This window comes from Aquila chrysaetos, chromosome 6, assembly GCF_900496995.4.
Source record: "Aquila chrysaetos chrysaetos chromosome 6, bAquChr1.4, whole genome shotgun sequence".
Lineage (NCBI taxonomy): Eukaryota > Metazoa > Chordata > Aves > Accipitriformes > Accipitridae > Aquila > Aquila chrysaetos.
Genome location: NC_044009.1, coordinates 19,500,714 through 19,526,144, shown reverse-complemented (window position 1 = coordinate 19,526,144; position 25,431 = coordinate 19,500,714). Strand labels below are relative to the sequence as shown.

The following is a 25,431-nucleotide window of genomic DNA, read 5'->3' as shown; positions in this document are numbered from 1 at the left end:
GAACAGGAGAAAAATAAGCTTCTGTTATACAATAGCTACATTAATGGATTCCTTCTATCAAAGGCAGAAAAAAGCTGTGTTACTAAATATAATTAATGTATCTCGAGTTTGGAGAACATTATGCTAAATGTCCATGATACATTCTCTGTCCCCTTCGGCAGTAGCACATGATCAATTTTGCTACTCTGTCCTTACCTAATTATTGCTGTCGCTAATGAAGGGAAGTAGAGAAAAACATGTCTTAGTAGGTTAATAAGCCATCCAGAAAATTATATTAGCATGATCAATCCTTAATGATTATGGTTTCTCATAATATTAGATCACCTGAAAGGTGTTTTTTGTAGGAGATGGGAGGGGAAGTAGATATCATTTTGCAGCCATTCTTCCAGGTGTGCTCAGTTGGTTTTTGGAGAGAAAAGCAGTCAAAGTTTGGCTCGGGAGTTTTGACTGCTTTTGCAAACATTGATTTACTTAGTGGAGCTAGTTTATTTTATCATAAAAGCATCTGGAAGAGCAGCAAGTATGGGAGATTTTCTACCTTCCCTCCTTCCCCAAATTTTTGACGCTTTGGCTTTCACCTGGGCTGATGGCATGCGTGTTCTGTGTTGCTTTTAGTAAGTTTCTGTGAATAAGCTGGCAGTCTCAGATCAGTCTGAGCAGCTTCCAACTGGCATTTTCCCCCTTCCTCTCTCCATGATGATACACCTTCATTTGCAGTCTAGTATCTGGTTTAGCATCTCTCAGGATTTCTTTCATTTGTTTGTTTTTTGTCTCATTGATGCTTCTTTAAGTACCCATGTATGCCAGTACTGCAGCATACTCAGGACGTGTTTATTTTGATGAAAGCATTTCTCTTAGAGCATGTCCATGGCATTACAACAAATAGCAGAGGGGAATGATCCTCAAGCATCAGGCTCTTTTTTTTATTTAAAGATTTTCCCCAAATTAAACGGAATCACAATCCTCCCTTTTAATTTGTTAATTACACTTCTGCAATGGTAATGCAATCAGTGAATATAGCTAAAGTGTTTGTGTGTGGGAATCAATATTAATGAGAAAGAGTATATTTGCAAAGTGTGATACATATCAGCTATTTGCTTTGCGTCCATCTGCTGGTGTAAGACTGCTCTAAACTGGACCCACCTGAGCAATGCAAGGAAGCGCAGCTGCAGGAAGAGAAGGGCGAGAGCCCCTTCTATGCTTTCCATGCTCGGGGAAAGGTATGGAGCAGGGTGCACTGCCATTCGGGCAGGAGAGGCCCGCATTTCGGGCAGCGCAGCCCTCGGAGAGCTCAAGCTCTGAGCTCAGCAGCTGCGGCACCTTGCCCAAAGCAGAAAGTCAGGGCTTTCTCAGCCTGCCTGCCCTGAATGACTTCGCAGGTGACAAAACTCTGAGCGAGCTCATAAAGGTTAATCACGACTAAGTGAGAATGAAATCTGGCATTTTCCTGCTGGGCTTCCAATTTTCTGTATATGCAGTGTATTGAAGCTAAGTGAGATTAAATGTTTAAACCTTTCATGCCATATGGCTCTCCCTATATCATAAACACATCTGTAAAATTATACTCAGAAGGGCAACATCATTCTGGTGTAAATAGATTCAAATCCACGCTTCTCTACTGCTCCTATCAAGGCTGAGTTTGACGTGTCACACACTAAACCTGTTTGTCCTGTTAGTGGAGGTCTGGGACGTTTTTCCCTACACAGTCATGTAAATTCCGGGTGACAGCACAAAAATAGATCCACAGTTTATCCACAGACCTGGCCCATGGAGGCTTCTTCTCCTAAATCTTTGCCACTCTTCCAGGAGTGGCTGTGCTACTCGTGAACTCCCTTGCCTTTCTGCTTAGGCTGTCAGCATTGCTGCCAGTATTTGTCATAGGTTTTGTGCTGTGGACATGACTATTCCACCACATAAACCATAAACCAATGAGTACAATAAGCCAGTAATGGTGCTACTCGTGCAGTGCCTCAACCTGCCCACTAATAATGGAAATAAAAAGGAAAAACATGGTTCGACTGATTTTTTTTCCCATTTGTCCTGAAAGGTCATCTTACTTCTGAACATTTTCATGCAATTAACTGATGCAGTATGTTTTCGTGTTTGTTGAAGAACAGGATTATATAAAAGATAGGATCTATGCTGCATAAATATTGTATCTCCTCCTGCAGGACTTAGAAACTTTGCAGTTGCCCTCATCTTGGCTTCTAGCAAGTTCCTTAGGTGCCTGCGCTCCTGTGCACCCTGAGCTACAGCAGAGGCCCAAGGACTGCCTAGCTACAGGCTTGGGAAGGCAGAAATACCTTTACACATGTCAGGAGGGATATTTTTACAACTAGCTCTGAGCCGGATTTTCTTTTTTTTAAAAGGAAATTCTCACTTCTAGAGAAAGGAGCAAACACAGGGATGAGCCCTGGTTGTACGAGTTTAGAGGATCAGCTCAGTGGTGACAATTGCAGATCAGGGAGTGCTACTGCGGAACTACAAAATTCTTCTGGGGCAGGAGCTGTGAAGGGGGATTGGGGATCGCCCTTTGCATACAGGCTGACCGCTGAGCTGATGGAGGAAGAGGCAGATAAGGAGCAGTCTATCGTGGCTCCCAACTAGGGACAAGGGTATAGCCTGGCTGAACATGGTTTTTGACTGCCAGTTTTGGCACCTGAGCTGCCTCCTTCTGAGACTGTTACAGAGCGTGAGCTTGGCACAAGTCTTCTTCTCAACTTCTGAGCTCCAGGGCAGCTCCAGCTCTCAGTTACGTGTGTGTAACCTGCATTAGCATCACAGAAATAAACAGAAAGGAGTATGACATGGAAGAAAAGCAGAGTGGGAGAAGCAAACTGCGCTCCTCGTGTTGAATTCAGTGAAAGGTAGACCCAAGTCATTTTTATAGTAGAGCCACTTTACACCACCCTGATTATGTAAATGGGACATAAAGTAAATTGGACTTTCACTCGCTCTGACACTCCGTTCCATTGCCAGAGTGATTTACAGAAGCCTTAGTGTGAATTAGAACCAGGACCGGTGTCTGCAGTCCACATTTTAGGATTTAAAACCAGTCATTTCCCAAGATAATTGTGGTGCAGTCAAGACTAAGAGCAGCTTCCTAAAATTGGTTAATACCCAGATTTGGGCTTCTTCAGTGGCTTAAATGGAGTGGCATATTATCTCCTCTATAGTCTGCCTAAAAGATAAATTTGATGTCTGCGAGCAAAGACATGAAATTGCTATAGGCTTCCACTCTTATAGCCTGCCACCTATTTGATTTATGTGATAAGTGATCTCAGATGACCCTCCAAGGCACTGAACCATTAGAGAGTTATGTTGCACAGCGATAAGAAATCTTCAGAGATACCTAAATCTTCTTTTACCACTGGGAGTTTCATCTGTTCTGGAATAAAGAACATTTTTATGTATGATGTTGCTATCTTGCTAGCCATACTAATATTCAAAAGGATACACAGACTTAAATCAATAGCAAAGTGACAAAGACCTTAAAACTGAAGTGGTCACCAAGTGGATGCTAGACAGCTCTTTTAGGTTTTATCTTTGCTCCTTTCATTCTGTTTCTTGAACGATGAGTAGCTGTAAGGGTTCACATTCAAGTCTTCTGTTAATCTTTCCACCAGGTAGGAACCTGGCAAAAGCACCCTTTCAGTGCGGAAAGCCCTGGAAAGTCAAATCACCCATTTGGGACCTCCTTACTGTAGGCTTTGTGAAACCATGGGTTGGATCCTTCCTTATTTTTTTCATTGAATTTCTCTGAATTCAGTGATCTAGGTTCCTCTGTCTGTAGAATGAATAAAAGTGCTTAGGACCTCAGGTGGGATGTTAATTCTTGACAGAGGTCAGGGAAAGCACAGACAGGTAATTTCCGTGGTTTACATCCAACTGTAGCATCTTCCTCTGCAGGAAGGCACTGCTGACTCATAGTCCTCCAACAGAACCTGTATCTAACGCAGTATTTGCTCGATAGAATTTGCTGTAAGTGCAATGTTATAGCATGTATATAGTCCATATGTTCCATCCGTCAGATTATCTTTGCATCATGTGTTTAGTGCATCAAGCATAAGGTATCTGGCAGCAAGCTCCTGTTTCAGACAGTATGGGATGCAGCTTCAGCCCAGACATACAAAAGGAAAAGGAGGGGCCAGAACCAGTCCCTGCTTTTCAGCAGAGCCCAAAGATCCCACGCCTCATTGCAGGTCCACAGGGAGAGGGTGTTTGGCAGTCCACAGAAGGGATGATGAGGGTTTCGAGCCTGGCCTGCTCTCCTCCCTTCTGGCACATAGGGCCAGCAGGCCACAAGCAGCTCACACTTGACTCTCCTCCTGAGTAACCTTTGATGGCCGTTTTTCTGACAATAAGAAAAGCGTTATGATATTGGGTATTTTCCTGGACTGCAGCTTCCCATCTCCCTTGACACAGCACTGGGGTTTAATGATCCGTGTGGCCCGGCAAGCCAACCTGAGGGAGGAATCAGACATCATCTTTTTCTGTTTCTCCTTGATCCTGAAAAATCTTCTGGTCCTTGCAATTAGGACTACAGTAATCTCCTTCCAGGCCCTTTAGTAACGGTCTTGGTTGGTGACCCGTCGCGTTGCATCCATCCAGCTGTGGGCATGTCCACTTGGTTGTTTTGTTTGCACTGTTGGGCATATTGAAATACATGAGAGCAGGGACTGATGCCACAAAAGCTTTGGCAGCATCGCAGGCATGTTTTTACAACAAACTGTATCTATTCCTTGAAAATTCTCCTGCGAGGAAGTGATTTCTCTTTAAAATTAAATTAATGCAAGGCAGAGATGAATAGTCCCCACGTGCTATTTGGCTTTTTACTCAAAGCTGTTTATGAGGGGAAGCTTTTGGCAAAATTAAATGAGCCTCCTCTTCCTCAAGCTGGCAAATACTGTCAATGTTGGTCATCGTACACCTTCATAAATCTGCGATGTTGGCAACCCACACACACCAGGCAAACATCAAATTTTGTAGGGGGACCACACAAGAGTGCAATAATCACAGCTGTTTCATGTCAGCATTCAGAAAGCTTACAATAGGGTTTTATTCAATGAGCCATTCCTTTTGAAATGCCATTAGAGATATTTGCTAGGAGAAACTGGCCTCGACTAATCGTATTTAATTTTTTATCAAATGCACTGTGGGAGCAGCAGGGATATACATGAGGCAGAAACAAGCAAATGGTGTTTATTTAGAATAAATAAACTTTGAGTAAGAATTGAATCCATCCCCTCCTGGCCACAGTTGTACAAATACAGGCAGGTCCCTACAGAGGTCTGTAGGGGGTCATGTCCCGACTTCAGAGCCGGATGCTCTTGGAGACCTCCAGCTGCGCCTGCTGAAAGGAGAGAACAGCAGTCAGATAGATGTAGAGGAGCAATGCTGTTCCTGTGAAACCATTCCCGTCCCATTCACTTTTAGCCATGATCAGTGAGGTTCAGAGGGTGTGAAGGCTACCCATCTTGCCAGGGGAGGCCTCCAAGCCCCCAGACTGGATGACAGTTGCAGAAGGCTTCTAAGGTTTCTCAGACATTGAGCTGTGCAAAGTGAGAGGCGTGCGGCTTTGCATGGGCCCATGCCTCTCCTCCCAGCAGTATCAACTCGTCTGCAGGGCTGCCAGAGCTGCTCAGTGTTGGGCCCTGTGTTACGGTAATTGCAACTGAAAAATTGGGGGCAGTGGGGAAAGGAAAGAAGCCAGAAGAGAATGAGAAGGAAGGCATGACAGGAAGCAAGACAGGAGGTAAAAAATAAAGACGGAACTAGAGAGAGCAGCAGCGCTTAGTAATAATGTGAAACCGGTTTTATACTAGTTATTTATGGAACTCAGGGCACTTCCCAGACACTGTTTTCGTGCACTGATTAGACTCTATCCAGGGCAGAATCGGGGCCTTCAACACAAGGTGCAGGTGAGCTCAGCACAGGGCCTTGCACAAGAGTGAGCTGTTTCAGAAGTGTTTCCTTCCTGTCCAACATAAACTCAGCATTGCACAGGACTGAAAAATAATGAATCAGCCCTACAAGAATAATTTATTTTTAAAAATTATAAACTTGATAGTTTCTGGTATTTATTAAACTCACAAGCTTTTTCTCCACAGCTCTAAAGCTTAGACATACCTTTCAAAGCAAATATGCAGAGAAACTGAGATCCTTATACATTGAGATAATCTACCAGCTGTGATTTTAAGAAAAAAATATAACCTGAGAGTCACAGTAGAAATATGAGAGCTGGAAAACACTGAAAATTGAATCTGAGTGGCATCAAAGCAAGTGCCAGGCTGTATCTACATGGTCTTTAGCAAGAAGATAAGAGCACATTTTATCAGCAATCTGAGCTGGCTGGACACATCTAGTTCGTCCCCAAAAACCCTGTTAGGTATTTGCATCAGGCTGAAGTCATCCCGTTAACCTTTTGCAGCACTTGGCTGAGAATAGCAACATGAAGTACCCAAGATGGGACCTGAAGCAATACAAACACTGGCAAAGGTGGTCTGGTTTCCTGGGCAGCTAGCTCAGGTATGGCACAACCCTCGTGTTGTTTAAATAACCCGCCCATCGATAGCGGAGAGGTGGTTTCAAGGACTGGCCCTTGGTGGTATGGAGAAACCAATCAAAGGCCCGTCGGCATGAAGGAGAATATTTCAGGTCTCCTTAAGAAGTTCTGAGTCGGGTCCCGAGCTAGGTAGAGACACTGTTTTCTCGTGTGATAAATAATTTCCCCAGCATGTTTGTGGGTGTGAGAGAGAGCAAATTTGTATTTATTGAGATGGAGCCAGACGGCAGGAGTAAAGCAGAACAAGGCATGTCAGAGTTTGGATTTATTACTGATATGGTAGGCCATTTTCTTTTCATTTTGACCGTAATGCCGTTGTGAGCCTCTGCCAGACTGTGAGAGCAGAGTCATTCGTGAGTCGACCCCCTGCTTCTCACCCTTCATTTTTCTCACTTTGCAGGTTTGACTGAGCTAATGCTTTCAGGAAAAAAGACTTATTGATTAGAGTGAAGTCGCTTGCAGCATCTGGGCTTTTATTGGTCGAGTTTGTGAGGTGTTTTTAGCCATTTGGTAGAGGTGCAGGTAGTGTTTGTTCTAACACATTTAGTAAATTCTGCTGGCTTCTCTGCCCTGGTTTCTCTTTCTCGCTTCACCCGCTCGCCTTGTCACCTGCCCAGAGCACTCCTGTTAGGACTGAAGCATGTGGCGAGATCACCTCAGCTGCTCTGAAGAGCATTCTTCTCCTCCTCCTCCTCCTCCTCCACTTTTTGATTTGCACGTTGTCTTTCATTCCAAAATACAGAAATGGCTATGAACCCTCATCGCCACATGATTTTTGTTATTACCTAGATTTTATAGCTAAAAACAAGTGGATATCCTGTTAGGATGAGCTAGAGCAAGCTTTGTTTGAAGTTCTTCTTTCAACAATAGCCCACTGTGAGGAGTCAAGTCAGAATCAGGGATTGCGATGAGCATGCATCTGATCACATCAATCAAAGGGAGACTACATAATACAAAAAACAATCATAACAAATCATTATAGTCATATTTCTGTATATTGAAGTGTGTGGTGATGAAGTTTTATGCTGTTTCTTTGTTGTGTTCTCCAGTATAGTTAAAATATATTGAATAAGGATTATTATAATAGTGTTAGCAGTCCTACAAAGCCACATGAAAACTGAACTGAGGCTCTCTTGAGTTTGCCCTGTTGCCTTCAGAGGCATGTTAGCAAAGAGAGATTGAGATATTTGTGTTTAGCTGGTGTTGCCACCTAATTGTCTCTCACCCTCGTGGCTCACCAGCTACTCTTTCCACTTCCATTTACTCCTCACAGTATGGTCCATCAGGCAAGTTACATGCATGTCCCTTGTGTCACTTAGGAAATAGGGGACACTTTGTATATCAGATCAAGACTATGAGCTGCTGTGCATATTCCTAACCATCCCATTGGAGCTGCTTTTCTGGAAATTGCAAAGAGTTTACTTCCATCCCGCCTTTGACTTTTGCTGAGCATCTTGGGAAGAAGCTCGAGTACAGAGATATTGATGCCTAATTGTTAAAACAACTAAACCACCAGTCATCAACTCCTAGTAGAGCATGAGTCTGGGAAGCTGTGTGGATAAAGTCATAGCATGATTTGTTGGGGTTGTAGCACCTACAGAAGACTCTTGACTCAAAGAGATTGAAGTGTAAAGAGAAGGTAGAGGTGTCTATGGTGGGGGGACAGTTTGGGGCTTTTTGTTTTCTCCTGATATTGCAGGAGATAAGCACAGAGTCAGACCAATCTACTGATGAAACTTTCAGTCTGTTTTTTCAGCTATGGAAACAAAGTAAAATGTCTCAAAAATGGTCTCTTTCTTGTGGGACTTGCAAGCAATACGGATATTCTTGAAATCACAACTCTCTGATCTGAGTGCAGTGAGAACGCCAGCAAAGGACCGAATGATTAAAACAGGAGCTGTTGTGGTTACCACAGTCCATTGACTCTAAATTGTGTGTAGTGCCTTCCCAGCTAAAGAATTTATATTGCTTAGGAGATTGAGGTAGTCTCTGAAGTGACTTTCAGATAATGTTAGTGACCTTCTAACCCATGTTAGCACGTTTCCTTGAACTCTGGAAGTTGCTAATCTTGGTAATACAAATAGGAACTTGCAGCTTAACATTTCTCAGTTGCGTGAGTAATAAGTGGTGGGCTTCAGCGATTAGCCTCCCTGGAGCCCTACTATGTTGCTACCAGGTCTTGGCATTAAACCTCAACAGTTGCTAATATGAGAACTACGTAATGTGCATGAGAAAAAGAGAATCGTATGCCTTTTATTTTTAGAAGAGGAACCCAGAAACTGGATTATTTTTGCTAACAATTTCTTTTTAGTTGGGATATGAAAACAAGTGCAAATCAGCAAGTGCAGCGGGGAAAAAAAATGAAAAAGAGTCACCTTAGAAAATGAGCATCCACTAGTCCTCAAGCTAAAAAGCAGCAGGAAATGTTGGGAAAATAACTCTTTCTAAGATGTCCAGATTTATCAAAGCACTTATCTGCACAGCACAGAGAAAACAAGCCACTGTGTGTGTCCGTCCTGGGTGTTGGTGCATATGCCAGCGTGTATATCTGTGTAGGGAGAGAAAACACACCTTAGGGAAATGTTAAGAATAATATTATCTGCGGTTACTGAAAACGGGAAAAAAAAAGAGAGACAGATAAACAGCTCTCTTTTTTAATCAAGACTGCTGCATGCTTGGACACTTAATGACAAAGTGCATGTTGACTATGGAACACTGGATGCAGAGCTTCTTCAGAAAAAGCTGAAGTAGTGACCTATTATTTTCTAGTAGAAATTAAGAACTGTGTTGTGCCTTACTGTGGATGTTCTTCTCTGAATCAGTTACTTCTCTTCAACATGCTCAATCTTTCAAATGCCTTCCTTTAATGACTTAAGTAGCTATCTTACTCAGCGTGTGATGTGGAACTGTGTGAAGTCCCTGGTCAAACCACACCTGCTGGACAGTAATAAATAGAAACATTCCAGGGAGGAAAAAAAATAGGGTGTATGTTTTTAATTAAAAGGAAATACAAAGGAATTGATTTGCAGAATAACAAAATAAAGGAATTACAGCTCTTTTCCATAAAGAATATATCCTCACCCTCCTGAACTGGAGCAATTGTCATATTCCTGGTAGGTGAGGAATGCTCGGCTGTCATAAGTTCTGCCCATAGGTCCCGTTGTCCTTTGCATGCAGTCATTCATTACATGTCCTGTCTAATATCTTAACCGCTGGAAATTCCCTGCCAAGATCAGCTGTCAAAGTTATCTCCTCAGTAAAAGAGATTTCTATATTTAAAATGTAAATGAAACTTAGTGAAAAACACAGGCCTGGGTACAGCTGCAGAGAAGTGGGGAGGAGCTGTACAGCAGCATGAGCCTCCGGTGCTGTTGGGTCAGGCTCACACAGGCAGCACGTGGAGATGCTAATGGTGTGAGGACATGGCACTTGGACACCTTGTCCACCCTCGTACATTGGCTTTTATAAAATGTGACCCTAAAGAGTTCCTCGGTCATTTAAGGAAACAAAAAAACCACAGCTCAGACCCTCCCTACAAAGCCTGACAATGCAGTAGAACAAAAATCCAGCATATGTTTCCTGGTTTCCCCTTTGGTTTTTTGTATGTGAATTTTATGGATATAAAGGTGAGCAAACTTGTACAAATAGGGCAAAACCCTCTTTTTTTCCTTTTAGGGTAATCAGAATGCTCATCATAGGTGAATTTTTCAACTTAATATGGTCTAAATTCAAGCATGACTGATAAAAAAGTGCTGCAGCACAGCTCATACTTAAACATACCAACACTTCCTTTGACTATATTAAGCCTCAGGAAAAAACTTCTTAGACAAACCATCTACCTTAGGTATTTCTGTGGACTGTATCACTGCAGTATCTAAGCATATCACAATCTTTTAATATACTTCTTTCCATATTCTCTGTTGGTAGACAGTGCTATTATTCCCGTTTTACACAGTGGGAAACATGACAGAGGTTAAATAACTTGTCCAGGGTAAGAACACAAGCTTGTTGAAAAACAGGCATCGGGGTCACACTTGCTTTTCTAGGGACAAAAGCCCTTTCTCCTCCAACAGCTTTTTGAAAGCTTGGGACTTCTGTCCTTTCTTGAGTAAATAACAAAAGCACCCTATTTCAAAGTCAGAGCACTCCAACGCGAAAGCCTCCGGTAACAACCCGGTTAATGGGTAACACCCAGGTTAACGGTCTCACGTAGTGGATGTACAACATCAGGCACGTGATTTGTCCCATCAATGTCACTGGGGCTACCGACACACTTCAGCGTGTCCACCAGCTTTGGTAGGTTGGATCTGAACGTGTAATAAGCCTACACCACAGTGCTGACTCCAAATGAAAGAGAGAAATGAAAGAATGACACTGCTGAGGCTGTTTATGCAGATAACAGTATCAGTCAAAGCTGATTGATACTCAAAGTCTGGGTTGGTTTAATTATTCTGTAACTGGCAGGATATCACTAGGTACTGTGTCTTGCTAGAAAGCAGCATCTTTCGAAAGATATCAAAACGTGCTTATATACTTTAAATGTAGATAAGGTTTCTTCTGGATCTTAACAAACCCTCTTCTTGGTGCCTACCTTTGTGGTCTCTCTCTCTTTCAGTACTCAGCCATCAATATTTTTTGCAGTCCTCTTACACCTGTATTTTTATTTTCCCCTTAGTTCCTTCATGGTTTTGACTTAAGGGCCAGGTACAAACCTTACACAATTGCAGACATTGGCGTTGACTTTCCTGGGTTTCAAGTTTAACCTATGCTGGAGATCATCCCCTCCTCTAGACAGCACTAAATCTTTCCTGCCAGAGATAACTAGTCCTTGGGGCTCGTAGCTGTACTTCTGAAGAGAAAAATGGTTTGCCTTTGGAATGGACTAGATTGCACCACACGGCAGGTAATTTCAAAACATTTTCGAGGAAAGCATCCCCTTGGGTCCGTCTCAAGGCCTTCACTGGTAAAGGACACAAGGCAGCGCGTGATGCTATCAATACATCTCCATTATTTTCCCAGGGAACAAAGCAGTGAGGCTGAGTGGTGACACAACCTTCCTGGGCTGCAGCTTGAAGGGGTCATTGTTTAAGTGGAAAAGGAAGAGGAAGGGTCTTTCTCCAGTTTCCCTTTTAACTCCATAATTCAGGGAATTTATCACAGACCAATACGGAAATCTCTGCGTTGGCCCCATTCAAAAATAACATCTGTTGGCCAGGCATCGGCTCTGTGAGAAGCGCATTAAGCTGATGCAGGGAATAGATTTTTCTAGAGAGAAGTGCTTTGCTACAGTGCTGTCTTAACTAATGTATATTCTTCTGCTTTCCATCAAACAGTCAATGAAGGCTCAGGTGAAACCAATCAAAAAGAGACATCGACCTGTGACATTTGCCAGTTTGGAGCAGAGTGTGACGAAGATGCAGAGGATGTTTGGTACAGTAATTTGGTCTACTCTTCTATTTTAATGAATGTTGTATTATTTAAAGGTACTGTGGTTTAGAAAGCATTACAAATATTAGATACTCAATTTTCTGCACCCAGAGATTCATCACACAGTGATTGAGGTGGTTATTACTCTGAAAAAATGTATAAAACAGTCTGGTTTATAATTTTGGAACATGTACAATTTAGACAAAGTCTAGAAACACAGTTATCCATTTTGTTGCTGTTATAACTTATGTTATTCCATCTGGGGTTTTACAGCTTTATACTTTGGTAAAAATAGAATTGGGAAAAATAATTGACCTAAAGCTTTTCCAGTTAAAAAGTATCATTAGTATTATCATCATGTTAATTCATGTGTGGCATTAGAAACACTGGGAAATCTGTCTCGCTTTTTCCTAGTTGCTGGAGTTGAAGACCTAATCCTCAAATGTTTGAAATAATTAGAGTGTACATTTAGACATTTTCTCAATGGAAATTGTTTGGGTTGGTTTGGGGTTTTTTTTTTTAAAGAGGTTTCAAAAGTATTCAGGGTTTTTTTAATATTTTAAACCTTAACCACATAAGCTGAAGGGAAATACTTCTATCTACTTAGAAATTTTTTTTTTCATTTTGCCTAGAAACTGTGCAAACATCTATCAAGCCAACTTTAAGCTAATCATTTTATTGTGATTTTGGAATGGCCAATAGATCAAAAAAGCCGCTATTCACAGAGCTGTACTTCTAACACTGCCTTAATGCCAAGCCTCGTATTTCTATCTAAGTAATTAATACAAATTTAGAGAGACAACAAAATAATCATGCAAATGTTAGAGCTGTTGTCTGGATGATGCTTCTCAAACTGTGGGCTGGTGGTAGCTAAAGGATGGATACAGAGACTGGGCAGTGAGATGTCAATAAAGCAATATTGCCCGAACTCCAACTTGGATGGTAGGAATGGAGCAGAGAGGAGTCAATGAATGAATGAATGAGCGGTGAACATGACAATTGGGCCCAGTGTTGGGCAGCTGACCTCATCCAGGCAAGGCATCCATGCACTGTTGGTCAGGCATGAAATTATGAACATTTCTGCTATTCAGTGAAGAAGCTTAGGAATATGGTCATGGTCATCCATTTGTGCTTGTTTTCATTTTGTCTTGCCAGGCTTTTAATAACCTCCACTTCTAGTCTTTAAAAAACACCAAGTAAACAAACCACAGAGCCCTTGCTCTGGCTCCGGTCATCAAAAGAAATTGTGGTGTTGAAAAACAGGAGCAAGATGCATCATGGTTATAGGTTTGCCGTAATGTAATGAGATTTGTGTGGAAGAAATTGCTTAATTTTGACTTTGCTTAAGAAAATTACCCCAGGTGTCAGGATTTTTATTGTCTCCTTGACCAGTTGTCCTTGAGAGTTTTGGTGGTGCAGTGTAGAAACAAAACCGTGGTAAAATTAATATATCAAAATTCACAGTCTAGTGCTCATGTTTTCGTAATTAAATGCACTTCCAAATTGGAAGGCAGGAGAAGAGAGGGGCAAGGAATAAAATTAGCTACACGATAACGTTATTAATCATAAGCACCGAGTAGCAGTGTTTATTTTTTTCCAGAAATAGCTTGGTAAAATAGTCTGATCCAACTTACCGCAGTTACGTTCCCGCTGCAGCTTTTGCACTATCTAATTCCTCCCCTTTGAAACAACTTGGCTTATACAGAGCAGTGTAATGACTGCAGGAGCTGAAGTTCTCAATCTTTATTGACAGGCGGTCTTTCTGTAGGGGAAGATGCTTCTCGGGGCGGGAAGCAGGGAAGGGCATTTACTGGGAAGATGCTACCAGACAAACTGTTAAAAAGCAGGAAAGCAGATTTCCAACCAGAAGTACAAAGACCATGTAAAGCCTGTTAAAGGTCTGCTTTGAAGTAAACAACTTCATATGCCATAACAGAGCCCTGTTTTCCTGTCCCTGCCCCTTGATTAGTCTTGGATAAACGTCTTTCTAAAAAATGAGCCTTCTGGGTTTTAGCTCTTTGTTATTCTTATTTCTAGAATAAAAGCAGACTATGTGTGGGGGACCTACATCCCTCTTTTAAATGTACGTTAATTGAATTTCCAAGTTTGGCACCAGATAGACATATTCTCCCACTCCCCCTGCCAAGATCTGGCATGCAGAAAATGTCCTTAGATTGAGTGGGAAAAGGAATTTCAGTTTATTATTTGAACACTATTTTTACGTGGATCGAATTTCAGATGTAAGCAGGGCTCTTTAGCTATCTCACCTGACTGATGAGCTTTGTAAAATCCAAATGGGGTCACTGGGTCCAAGTGGCCCCGGGACCTGTTGTTACAGGGTGACGAGCCCGGCACCAGCAGTGTCCCCTATCAGAAACAGTTTGAGAGTGCAGGGTCAGTGCCTGATCCATTCCAGGTAAGAGGGATACAAGCTGGTAGCAGAGCCAGACCGCGGAGAGCTGGCGATATGAGGCTGGCTGTTTGCCTAATATTTCTAGGGTGCCAGAGTAGATCAGAGAAGAGAGCACAGGTGTGATAGCAGATGTGGTTGGGCTGCTGATGATTTAAAGCGACAATTAACATTATTCTGCATTGCCACAGTCTGTTATTTTGCAGTCCCTTGTCTCTGGTTTAACTCTTCCTTTTTTTTCTTTTTTTTTTTTTTTTTTTTGGTTATTCATTGCCAGTTGTCACTCAGCTAAATTGTGCTATTGTACTGTGTCACCATTATTTTTAAATCTTCTTGTTTGCGTAAAACCAATCTGTTAATGACTAGACTCCTGGGATTCTGATAGAGGGCTTTTCACATAGAAGACTACTTGAAGGGGTAAGATATGTGTGTGAATGCTCTCTGGAAAGTACAAAGAAAAGGCAGAAAAGAACCCACTGTAATAGCAGGTCTTCTGCAGCATGGTAAAGCACACATGTATTATTACCGTATTCTGCAGTTTAATATCACAAGGGTGAATGCAATTTGGCATTCCATTAGTGAATCTCTTTCTCTAGGTTAAAACCAAAGACTGTTCAGTTGAAAGTCTTTAACATCTTGCTACTTTAATATGTGAAAGCTTCTTGTCACTAAGAGGATCATGTATTACTGGCATTATTCCCACCTTTAATGCATTTTGCACCAGTGGGCTTCATGAATATTTAAACAGGGCAGTGGCTATGCTCTTTAGCACTGGATTGCAATCTATTGGTAAATCAGACATTTGGTGTTGCTTACTTTGAGTTTTATTTCTGAGCTGGCTAAGGAATAATTGATTTTGTAAGACAGGGCTACTCAACGTAACACCCCGAGAGATATACTTAAAAGGAAATGAAGAATGAAGCATAACATTCTGAACCATGGTGTATTTCTAAGATCTTCCAAAAAGCATCTATGAAATACTCACTCACTGTATATAAATAGTACTCACCAAATGGAGTGCCTGCTCATCTGCTAAAGTGGCTTAGTGTCAGTGCATAACCACGTCAGAAACCTGGATTCCAGTATTAATCTCCTCCTTATGGGCCACTGAGGAAATAAGAGCACTCTCTACACTGGACAAGCCATGGTTTGGATAGATACTGGGCAGCTATTTCAGAGGTCCACAACATGTCCAAGTAAGTGGAAGGAGATAAATAAGAGGAAAAACCCTTCTGTTGAATTTCCTGTTGGAAAACGCTGAGAAGAGAGGACAGGAGTGTTTTCTTAAAACAAGATTAAAGCCTGCAAACCTCTGACTTGTAGAGTTAATCAAAATCAAAATGATGAATTGGGGTTAAATATGCATGCTTTTCCTTTGAATTTCAATATCAGCAGGTCAGCCAGCAGCAGTCTCAAAGTGCAGCATTGCCCAGAATAAGATGCATTTTGCTAGCTATAAGACAGACACACAGAGATGTACAACGTGCTCGGGAGAGAGTGCTTTTCCTGCAGCCTGGCAGCATCCAAGGAATAAGGAGGCCGTCTCCGCATATGGCTCTTCTGCCTTCTCCTTCCTCCCTCCTGGAGGTTGCAGGTGGAGGAGAGAGGCAGCAGTATCCGTGGCAGGAGGTGCCTGACCTCAAATGGGCCACTTGGGGGTTTGCACCAGTGATAAAAAGGGGCATAAATACTCCTGCTGCTTCCCGCAACTCAGTCCCACACACCCCAAGGACTCCTCCTTGGCTGAGCCTAGGGTTTTGTGTTCTGCCATAGACACCATGCTTGTGGTAGGCAACTTTCCTCCTTCCTCATGAGCCTGGCCCATGCTGGAGGGGTCTTTTCCATTTCTTGCAAGCAGACGAGTATCCCACTGGGCAGGTTCAGCTCAGGAGAAGATGCTGAAACCATTCTGTGGGGACGCTGTGTCCCTGATGACCCAAAGCTGGGAGCTTGGAGGAAGGCATCCAGGCCTGAATGAAGGGGCTTGGCATGTTCAGTGTCTAGGTCAGTGGGTGAAGGAAGGAGCGTCGGTCTCAGGTATGCTGTGCACCTGGGTGGTATTCCCAAGTGAGGTGGTGACGTTGCAGCACAATTACAGCAGGTCCCTTGTGTCCTGTGCTTCTTTCCGCATGGCTGGGACAATAAACTCCACTTACCCACAGCAGACGGACACACACACAAAATGTATTAAGAAGATGAACAGTTTCAGTCCTTTGTTTCATATTTTACTGCTAATCACTGGTATATAGTTTGGGTAAATGCTTCTACAAGGCAAGTGAACATTCTGCAACACATGAGGATGGTGAAACTGCATTCTCATGCAAATAAGCAGCTCTGTACAGGGGAGATACTTGTACAAATCATGCAGCTGCCATCTGCAGTGACCCCTACAATCAATATTGCTCTAGCAATCAATATTTATCTTTATTATAGTATAGAAAGAAAACATAAAAAAACCCTAATGATTTTGCCAGCTTCTCAATCCACACAGTAATTAGGTCAGTCAGCTTTGGGTCCCTTCCCCCTTCCATCAGTTGCTCTCAACCAGAGCATCTGCAAACAAGATGCTGTACTACTATAAAGTACTAAAAGGTAGTTTGAAAGCTCACATACATTACACGGGTATTGGCTGCTTCATGTTCAGCAGTGTGTATAATAACTATGTGTGACCTACTTGTTCCAGATGCAGAAACAACAAGCTTCTTTAACATCTGCAATGTCCCGTGCATCATACAGTAGATATATTGCTGTTTTCTGCTGCTTTCCTTTCTCTTCTAGAGAAAAAGTAGATCTTTGTTTATGGCTATGTATAACACTTAAACATACTCATTGGACTTGTGGTTCAAATAAACACAGAAATGGAATCAAATTAAATCAAATTAAAAAACCACAATCCTACAAAGACCTAAATTTCTGCTTAACTTGAGATCATACCTAAGGCATGAAGTGAATCTGCTGCTGCATAAATCTTCACATGGAGCTTAGTCGTCATGTCTAATAACAGTCCAGGCAAGGGTTTACAGAGGAAAGTAAAGGCACTGCAGCATGCAATCTCTGCACTGCACAGCAGGAGATGACCAAGCAGCTTACACCCTCTTACACCTGTGTCACTTATCTTAGCCCCAACCTAAGAGCTACCTCCAGTGCCTGCCCAGAAATTAGCCCAATTCTGGCTCTGTTAGCTGTTAATGTTTCATTTGGTGCATGTTCTATGGTTAAAAGATTTTGAAATAAAAGGAAAACGGCTGACTTCCAGTGTAACTCTTGAGACGCCATGTTGAGATAACTGTAGAGATACCTTGCAATGGGCTAAGAGTCAGTAATACTGTAAAAAAGTAGCCTAAGCAACTGGAAATTGGTCAATGAAGGATTTGCAATGAAAGACAAAACATCGGGAACGTTAGAAAAAGCAAGATGACACCTACCTATCTATATGTTATGTTTTAATTATTAAGCCTGCTCTGAGAAAGGGTCAGGTCGATAGCTTTTATAGGAGGCTGCTCAGCCAGATCTACTGCCTGGGGCGTGAGAGCTGAATAGAGAACCCAGCCATGTTCCTTCATTTGGGCTGTGGAAAGAAATGCCATGTGAACTGGCATAAAAATGGGAAAACTAGCAAAATACAAAATTGTAGCTTGAATTGCTGTCCACAGCACAAAGAAGAACAAAGTTGCAGCAGTTCCAGCTTAGGTGAAAGCTTCAGGCTTATTAGTAACCAGTGTCTAGACATCATGTAAGAGTCACAAAATAAGGTATTGAGGTGAGCATTGCATGAACGCCACAGTTCCTATCAGGTTTCTCGCTGGTAAGCTACTGGGATATTGTAGGACTCTTTCAGTGGGCAGTTTCAAGTTAAAACTAGCCCAGGTGAAAAAGTGACTTTGTTCCCAACCATAGCCAGAGAAAGATCCCCACTGACTTCTAAAAGATCTTAAATCAAGCCAAGAATATGTGGTTTTCCTCTTTCTCAGCAATGAGTCTGCAGAAAGACCAAGTAAGATATCAGAACAAGAAGTTAGCTTTATCTTCAGAGGATGTTTCTCTAGGAGCAGCTTATGGTCCAGTCCTCCAGAGTAGGAGGCAGGAATGAGCACATTGTATTTCTAAACTGAATGCACTTCCTAGTGGCTTGGCTAGAAAGTTAATGCTTGGAAAAATAGATGGCTTGTTTGGCCATCTGGTGAAATTGTTTTACTCTACATACATTTTATTTGGTTTTAGTTAAAAACAGCCATTTTTCCCAGTCAGGTAAGTTTCACAAAATCGCCTTACCATCTTTGCATCCTTCATCCTGTGCCAAAATAGCCTATTTAATTTTCCAGTGAGACTGATTCCCAGCTCCCTTAGGGTGATGGTTTGGAGAATTTGACCTTTCCATCCATTGAGTCAATGCAATTCTTCAGAGACTTATGTTCATTTGACAAAGTCCTGCCTTTCCAGATTCTCAGGATTTATTTTCTTAATAACATTCTTAAAAAAAAAAAAAAACTGGTTTTAACGTAAGCCAAGATTGTCTGGAGTTACTTATACTTCATAGTGTTTTATTACCAATACACTTTGGAACACTCTGGTAAATAATTCAGCCTACACAAAGAAATTGGCTATATTTTCTCTATACATCGAGGAAGTCTGTTATGTAGACTATATATCACGGCTCTAAATGTTCTCAGATAAATGCAAACCCACATTGTGTTCCATCTGTACTACTCACCCAAGTAGGTCTTTTAGGGACCTTATAAGACACATCCATCTCTTATCCAAAAACTAGAATCCCTAACGTTTGGTTTTGTAATAAAAAAGACATTTTTTATCTTTTGCAGTTACAGCAAAACTCGCTGTGTGTCCAGGGGATAATACCCTACACAGTCATAAAGCTTATAGATTTTTTTTCCTTGTGCTCCTCTTTTCAGCTGCTGATCCAAACTTGGTTTTCAGTTTCAGAAGGTGAACTTCCAGCTTGTGGAAGTCAATGAAAGTTATTCCACTGACTTCAGTGAAACAAAGGTTCTCTTCCAGTATCATAATCGTGGAGTAACTTCTCAGTAGCCAGTGGAGCCTTTCACTGGCAGAAGGGAGAACAGACTCTGTCGGAGTATACATGTGCAGTCGTTCACAGAGTGCAAAGGAATAACTTGGAAATTGTGATGATAAAAGGAGAATTTGGCTTACTGAATGCTTCAATTGCTTCAGAGGAAATATTGATCTGTGAAAAGCAAAAAATAACTTGTGAGATTTTGGGGGGTTTTCTTGCCTTGTCATGGTGCCATGGTCCTGTAAGAGCAAGACAAAAATTCTTCTGAAATTTAAAGGGAGGAAGGCTTGTAAGCCATGTAGAGCTGTCATTTGTTTTCACAATTATTAGTCTGTCAACAGTAGAGCTGAAAAAAATGCTACAATAATTTTAAAAGTGTGGCTTAGAATAGCCAAATTTTCCTGTTAGGTTTCCATGGCCAAGAAGCCTATACCTATGTTCAGCATGTGGTGTGTGGACAGGATGCATGGAGGCATAGAGGGATGGGTGGTCAGGGCAGAGAAGGCAGGGGGGATGGACTGGGAAAGGGCAGAGGACTGTGGAAGCGGGGAGAAAACCTAAAGCTGACTTGAAGCTAGTCCATTGTGCTGTTTGCTGGAGAGCGGGGAGGAGCCGCAGCGGCTGCCCACATGCAGGGGCTTAGGGAGGGTTTTGGGGACACTACTGGAAGGTGGCAGGGAGGTCTTCCTCACCTGCCTTCCCTCTGCCGGGCTTGGAGGCTGAAATGGCACACCCAGCGTGGAGCAGGTGAATCAAACGTTTATATGGCGGGAACAGCTGGAAGATGTGTGGGGTAGCAGCTCGGCTGGCATCGAGGTGGTGTGGCTGTGGACTGCATTAACACCGATCCGTGCGCGTTACAAGGGTGCACGTGTGTGACTGGGCATTGTGTGAGGCAGCAACAGCATCCCTCTCTATTTCCAGGAAATGTCCGTATACCACATGTACATGTGACAGCAGGGCAGCAAGCAACCATTTTATGTGCCCGGTTTAACAGGGGAGCAAATGAACCCAGGGTTTTGGTTTTTTTACTCCTCTGCCACCAGCTGTGACTGCGGTTTTAAGTCCTAGGTAGGAAAGTGTAGCAGCCTTCCGAGCGCACACCTTTATTTGCATTTGAAGGAATGGTTTCGGCAGTCGGTTTTGTGCTCTTGCTGTAATACAGGGTGTTGTAAAGATCATGCCCGACTCCTGCCGCTTTGTGGGAGGTACACAAAAGGATCCCTTTTGGCTCTGCAAGGGCAGAGCTGTGCACGGGTGCTCCAAGGCAAAGCCACCGCTTGGTTGTGTAACCCCATGGCTGGGAGAGCCTGGGCTCACCGGGCTGTGAAAGTGCACATAAGGGATAATATGATAATGCACATCAGATATTAATGTGCATTGACACATAATCGTCTGCATACATCAGGGCATGACAGCATGAAAGAGGAAGTGCAGAGACCTTGGAGAACAACAAGCTTTTGCACCTTTTTTTTCCTGTTTTCTTTTCCCCTTTTTTGTTATTTAACAATAAGCTTTCCTCCCTCCCTGGCCCCCCATTTAGCCAAAGTCATACCCTAGTAGTAAAGTGAGCGGTGCCTTCATGACGGCCTATTTAGTCGCAATAAAAAGCCGATTGGCCTAATGTGCAATCAAGAAAGGAGTGACATTTATTGCTTCAGTTTTATGATGCTGTGAACTGAGCAAGATTTGGAGCCTTACAGTGCCTTCAGGGGGCAGGAGATCACCAGCAATGAATTGTATTTATACCTTTTCCAATTTCCTACTAGCATTTTAGCAATAAATAGACTGTGTTGTTATTGAGTTTTATGTAAGTATGTTTACGAAAGCAGGAATACAACTTTGTAGCTCAGAATTACATGTGTTGGCTAAATAGATCAGCAGAGAGAATAACTATGTAAAGCACTGGGAAAGCACTTTCCAATTTATTATCAAATGTCTTAATAGAATGCTTCATCTCTTCCATCCCACTTTATGTTAACCATTAAATTAAAACTGCATCCATTGCAGAAGGTCGGAGGCTCCTTCACACACCCATGTTGGAACATCAAGGCCACGATTTGTTCACACATCTAAGCCATTAAAAATACATCCCATGCATTAAATATGAGCCTGAGGAAAACTCAATAGGAGCTGACGTGCAGGGCTGACCTCGGCTCTCAGCCCCTGCAGGGTGGCAGGTGTCCCTTCCCCATGGTGCCCATCTCCTGCCCTGGTCCTTTCCCATGTGCGAGTCACAGCTAAAAGCCTGTGTGAGACGTGCCCAGATGTACAGACTTAATTGCTGTCTCTCAGCCTGCCCATTTTGTAATGAAGCTCTCCCATGCGGAGGAGCACGGGTGCCCCAGGGATTCCCGTCCCGGCCAGAGCACAGTGCTTGTGGTGCATCCCTTTCAGGAACTGCAGGTGCATTCTGCTGATCTGTGTCCCAGACCTGAAGAAGGTTACTCTCATCTCGTTAGTTTCCTGGCAAGGACGTTTCTTTGAGATGGCACATTTCATTCATTCCTTCATCTTCCTTTCCGTGGCAGCAGTACTCTCTCTTGAGGCTTGCTCCCAAAAGCACTTAGCCACTGTGGTCATCATGAGACAGCAAGAGAAGAGGCAGCATCCCCAGCCAGTAATAACGACTGGTTTTGTACAGCAGCTTTCCCCTACAGACCTGAATGCTCTGATGAAAAGGACGGTTACTACTGCTCTCTCCCTCTTGTACGTGCAGAGATTTGCTCGGGTCCCAGGCTCATACCTATGGGCCAAGACCTCATTTTACCACTGTGCGGGATGATATGAGATTATTTTGCTTTATTTCTGTCTGTGCAGGAGGTGTAAACAATGCCTGAAGGAAAGCCTGGAAGTATCCTCCTAAAATTTCATTAAATAGCTAGACTGGATTTTCTTTTGTAATTTAAGTCAGTTTACCAAGCAGGGTAGCCTGGAGTACACAGCCAGTTCAGGTGGTGCTGCCTCAGGCAGGTCTCCTCAGAAGTGGGAAGCACACGTTTGAGGACGCAGAGCCGTTTATGGTGAGAGGTAGTCTGATTTTGCACGTGCGGAAGGAGTCTTTACACGGAGGAATTATTTCACCACAGTTTTCTTCTCACTAGTTTTAGGAAGGTCACTCCTGAGCCTTGCCTTCCCCACTGGCAGGAGATAGCTCATATGCTGCATGGGATGGGGCTTGCAGCACACTGGTATCTGCTAGCCACAAGGCCATCATCCCTCTACTCCCACTGATAAATCAGAGTCCACTTTCTGCTTTCGGAATTAACTTCTAGTGTTGTTAACGAAAGTGTTATCAGAAATTTGCCGTTGGTCCCAGCTGGTGCCGCAGTTCTTCGTGAGCAGACTGAGCCTTCCTGCGTGGCAAGGTCCGTGCCAGGACCTGCAGCTAGATGGTCTCCCATGCTTCCCACCAGATGTTGCAATATTCCCACTGGCTGTTGGAGGCCGGGGTGAAACGCTGGGATTCGTGGGAACAATTCTCATTATTCTGCTGGCTTCAAGATAGGAGCGAACAATATCAGCAGTCTGAGGCACACAGCGATAAAACGTTCATGAAGGACAGTCTCAAATGTTTACAGAGGGAGAGAAACAGTCAGCAAAGCTTTGTTTTAGCACAGACTATAGAGACGTGAAGGACACCAAGTGTAGGCAAACCATAAAAAGGCATTTATTTTATTCTGTGTGCTTTAAATAAACTTCACACGTTGGGTACCTGCAGACACTTGAATTGGCATGTGAACAGAATTAGAATTTTCGTCTCCAGTCACACAGCTAGTGTGAGGATTTTTCCATCGCTCTTCAAACCCAGTTGTTAGCCTTATAATTCTCTAGTTTCTTCGTTCGGGTTTAAAGCATCCAGTCTAGCAAAGACTGCTTTACACAGCTTAGTTCCTTTCAAATAGGAATGATATTTAAAACAAAATAAAATGAGACATTTATTTTGCCCTAAAGGTGTTAGCATACAATTCAATGTACTGTTGAGGGCACTAGAGGCATCGGGAAGCCAGATGAAGGTCATATTACAATTGGTGCTTTGAATTGTAAGAAGGAAGCAAAGGTGAAGTTTGTGATGTTTTTTGTCGAAAACTTAGTAAAGAAAGTGACGGGGAAAAAAACGAAAGGAGAATTAGGAATTGAGTTGCAGTGCCTTGCACAGCAGATTAAAGCAGTTTTCATGAGCTGTGGTCTCCAGGGTGAAGCCTTGAAAACTGGTGGAGCACGGGACCAGCTCCTCACCGAGCTGGTCCGGCTGCAGGAAGGAGCCAGTGTCCGGGCAGCTCTCCTCACGGCTCTAAGGTGAGGTGCCTCCAGGAGCGGTCCACGAAACCATTTTGAAACAACTTCCACGAGCTGTCATAGCAAATGTGCTCTGAAAAATCCATATGTATTTTTAAATATTGCGAGTCGCTCCCTGCTATTAAGCAGCAGCAGCAGTGTGGCAGCTGTATGGCAACTGCCCTAGCTCCTGGCTCGGCACTCCAGCTAGCCTCCCAGAGTATGTTGCATTTGGTATGCAGGGAAGGGCATCAGTAAATATATTCACCACTTTAGTGCATTTTAGCTTGACATATGTCCAGTAAACAATATTTTGGTCTCTTGCAGTCCAAAAAAAAATAAAAATCACCTGATTATTCAGCGCTTCCTTCTGTTATGATGCTTTGGGGTCCTTCAAATCATTTTCATTATGCACTACATAATAATAAAAATCTCTATGCAGTATGCTGATAATTCCGTGCATGGTGTCTGTGATTTCTAATTGTTTGAATAACAGGATGCTATTGAAATGCCATGCAGAAACATTGCGTCACCCTGAGGGAATCAAGCTTTTCTTCTTTTACTCCTGGTGAAGATAAACATTTGAACAGTTGAAATAGGTAAAATATCCCAGGGAAGCCACCGTGAAAAGTAGACATGCTAAAGCCCTTAGTGCAAAAGCTGTGCTGCAAAGGACAAAAAGGAAAAATAAATTAGATAAATAAATAACATTGAATGGAAGGCACTCAGAATAAGCCGTGCTTTTTTTTTCTCTTGTGATCTTAAAGCAGAAGAGAAGCACTAGCAGGCCCAGGAAAGAAATATCGCATGCTATTTTTGTGCTGCCATTATAAAATATGTATTGTTTATTGTTCTGCACTGCAGCTAAAGTTTTGCATCAGCCTCAAAAATACAGCAAAGTTTGTTTTGAAGGAGACACGCAGCGTCTCTATTCTTTAAGCCTCTTAATGATGTTCTTAAGAGCGCGGTGATAGGATTTCAATCTCCTGGCAAGTACAGGCAGGTTGTAGGGTATGATTCATAGAAAGCATAAAATATTGTGTGCCTGTGTGCATTATGAATATATTTTATATATACTATTTTATACACACGTATGTCTGTGTACCTGACATTCAGCTGTATGTGAAACCAGGCAATGATGCCAGGCAGTTTTGTCTCCGGGCTGGAGGCATCATTGGGTGCCATCCTCTTGGGCTGTGGTCCACGTGCTGCAGGGACCACTGTAGCGTATCTGAGCTTGGCCAAGCTACCAAAATCCCTGTTGAGTCTGTATTGAGGGTGCCAGGACTTTACACTAAAACTTACCTCTCTGTAAAATGGGTATAATAGTACCAAGTCATTGCTGCTATAGGGCTGTATGAGATTACTGTAAAGCTTAATGGTGTACTTGGAAATGGGCTGAGGGTCAGAGGAAGAAGCTGGTATTTATGTGGTCCTTTTGGGACTGATGTTGAAACGGAGGGGCGTGCAAGCCCCCTGGAGCAATCCAATTTAGCTGCCTGTGTGTGCGGGCAGCTTTGAGGATGACTGACGTGGTACCAAGGTGGGTAGCAGAGGTGATGTGTCGCTGCTCCCCAGTAAAGGGGTATTGCAGACAGTGTGTTTTAACAAGGCACGATGCCGCAGCACACAGACGGTCTGAACGGGCTAGCTGAGCTCCCGGAGGCTGGGTCTGCCCAGCCTGGTTAACCTTGCCAGTCCCTGCTTAGAGCCAGTTCA

At 42.9% G+C, this 25,431-nt stretch overlaps 1 protein-coding gene across 1 annotated transcript in view; it reads left to right on the top strand.

Moving 5' to 3' along the window:
• The window catches only part of TMEFF2 (transmembrane protein with EGF like and two follistatin like domains 2), a 132,929-nt gene that overhangs the window by 65,806 nt on the left and 41,692 nt on the right, over positions 1–25,431 (top strand). Inside the window, exon 5 of the mRNA XM_030016905.2 lies at positions 11,899–11,995. Coding sequence (XP_029872765.1) covers positions 11,899–11,995 — 97 coding nt within the window. The remainder of the gene's footprint in view (positions 1–11,898; positions 11,996–25,431) is intronic.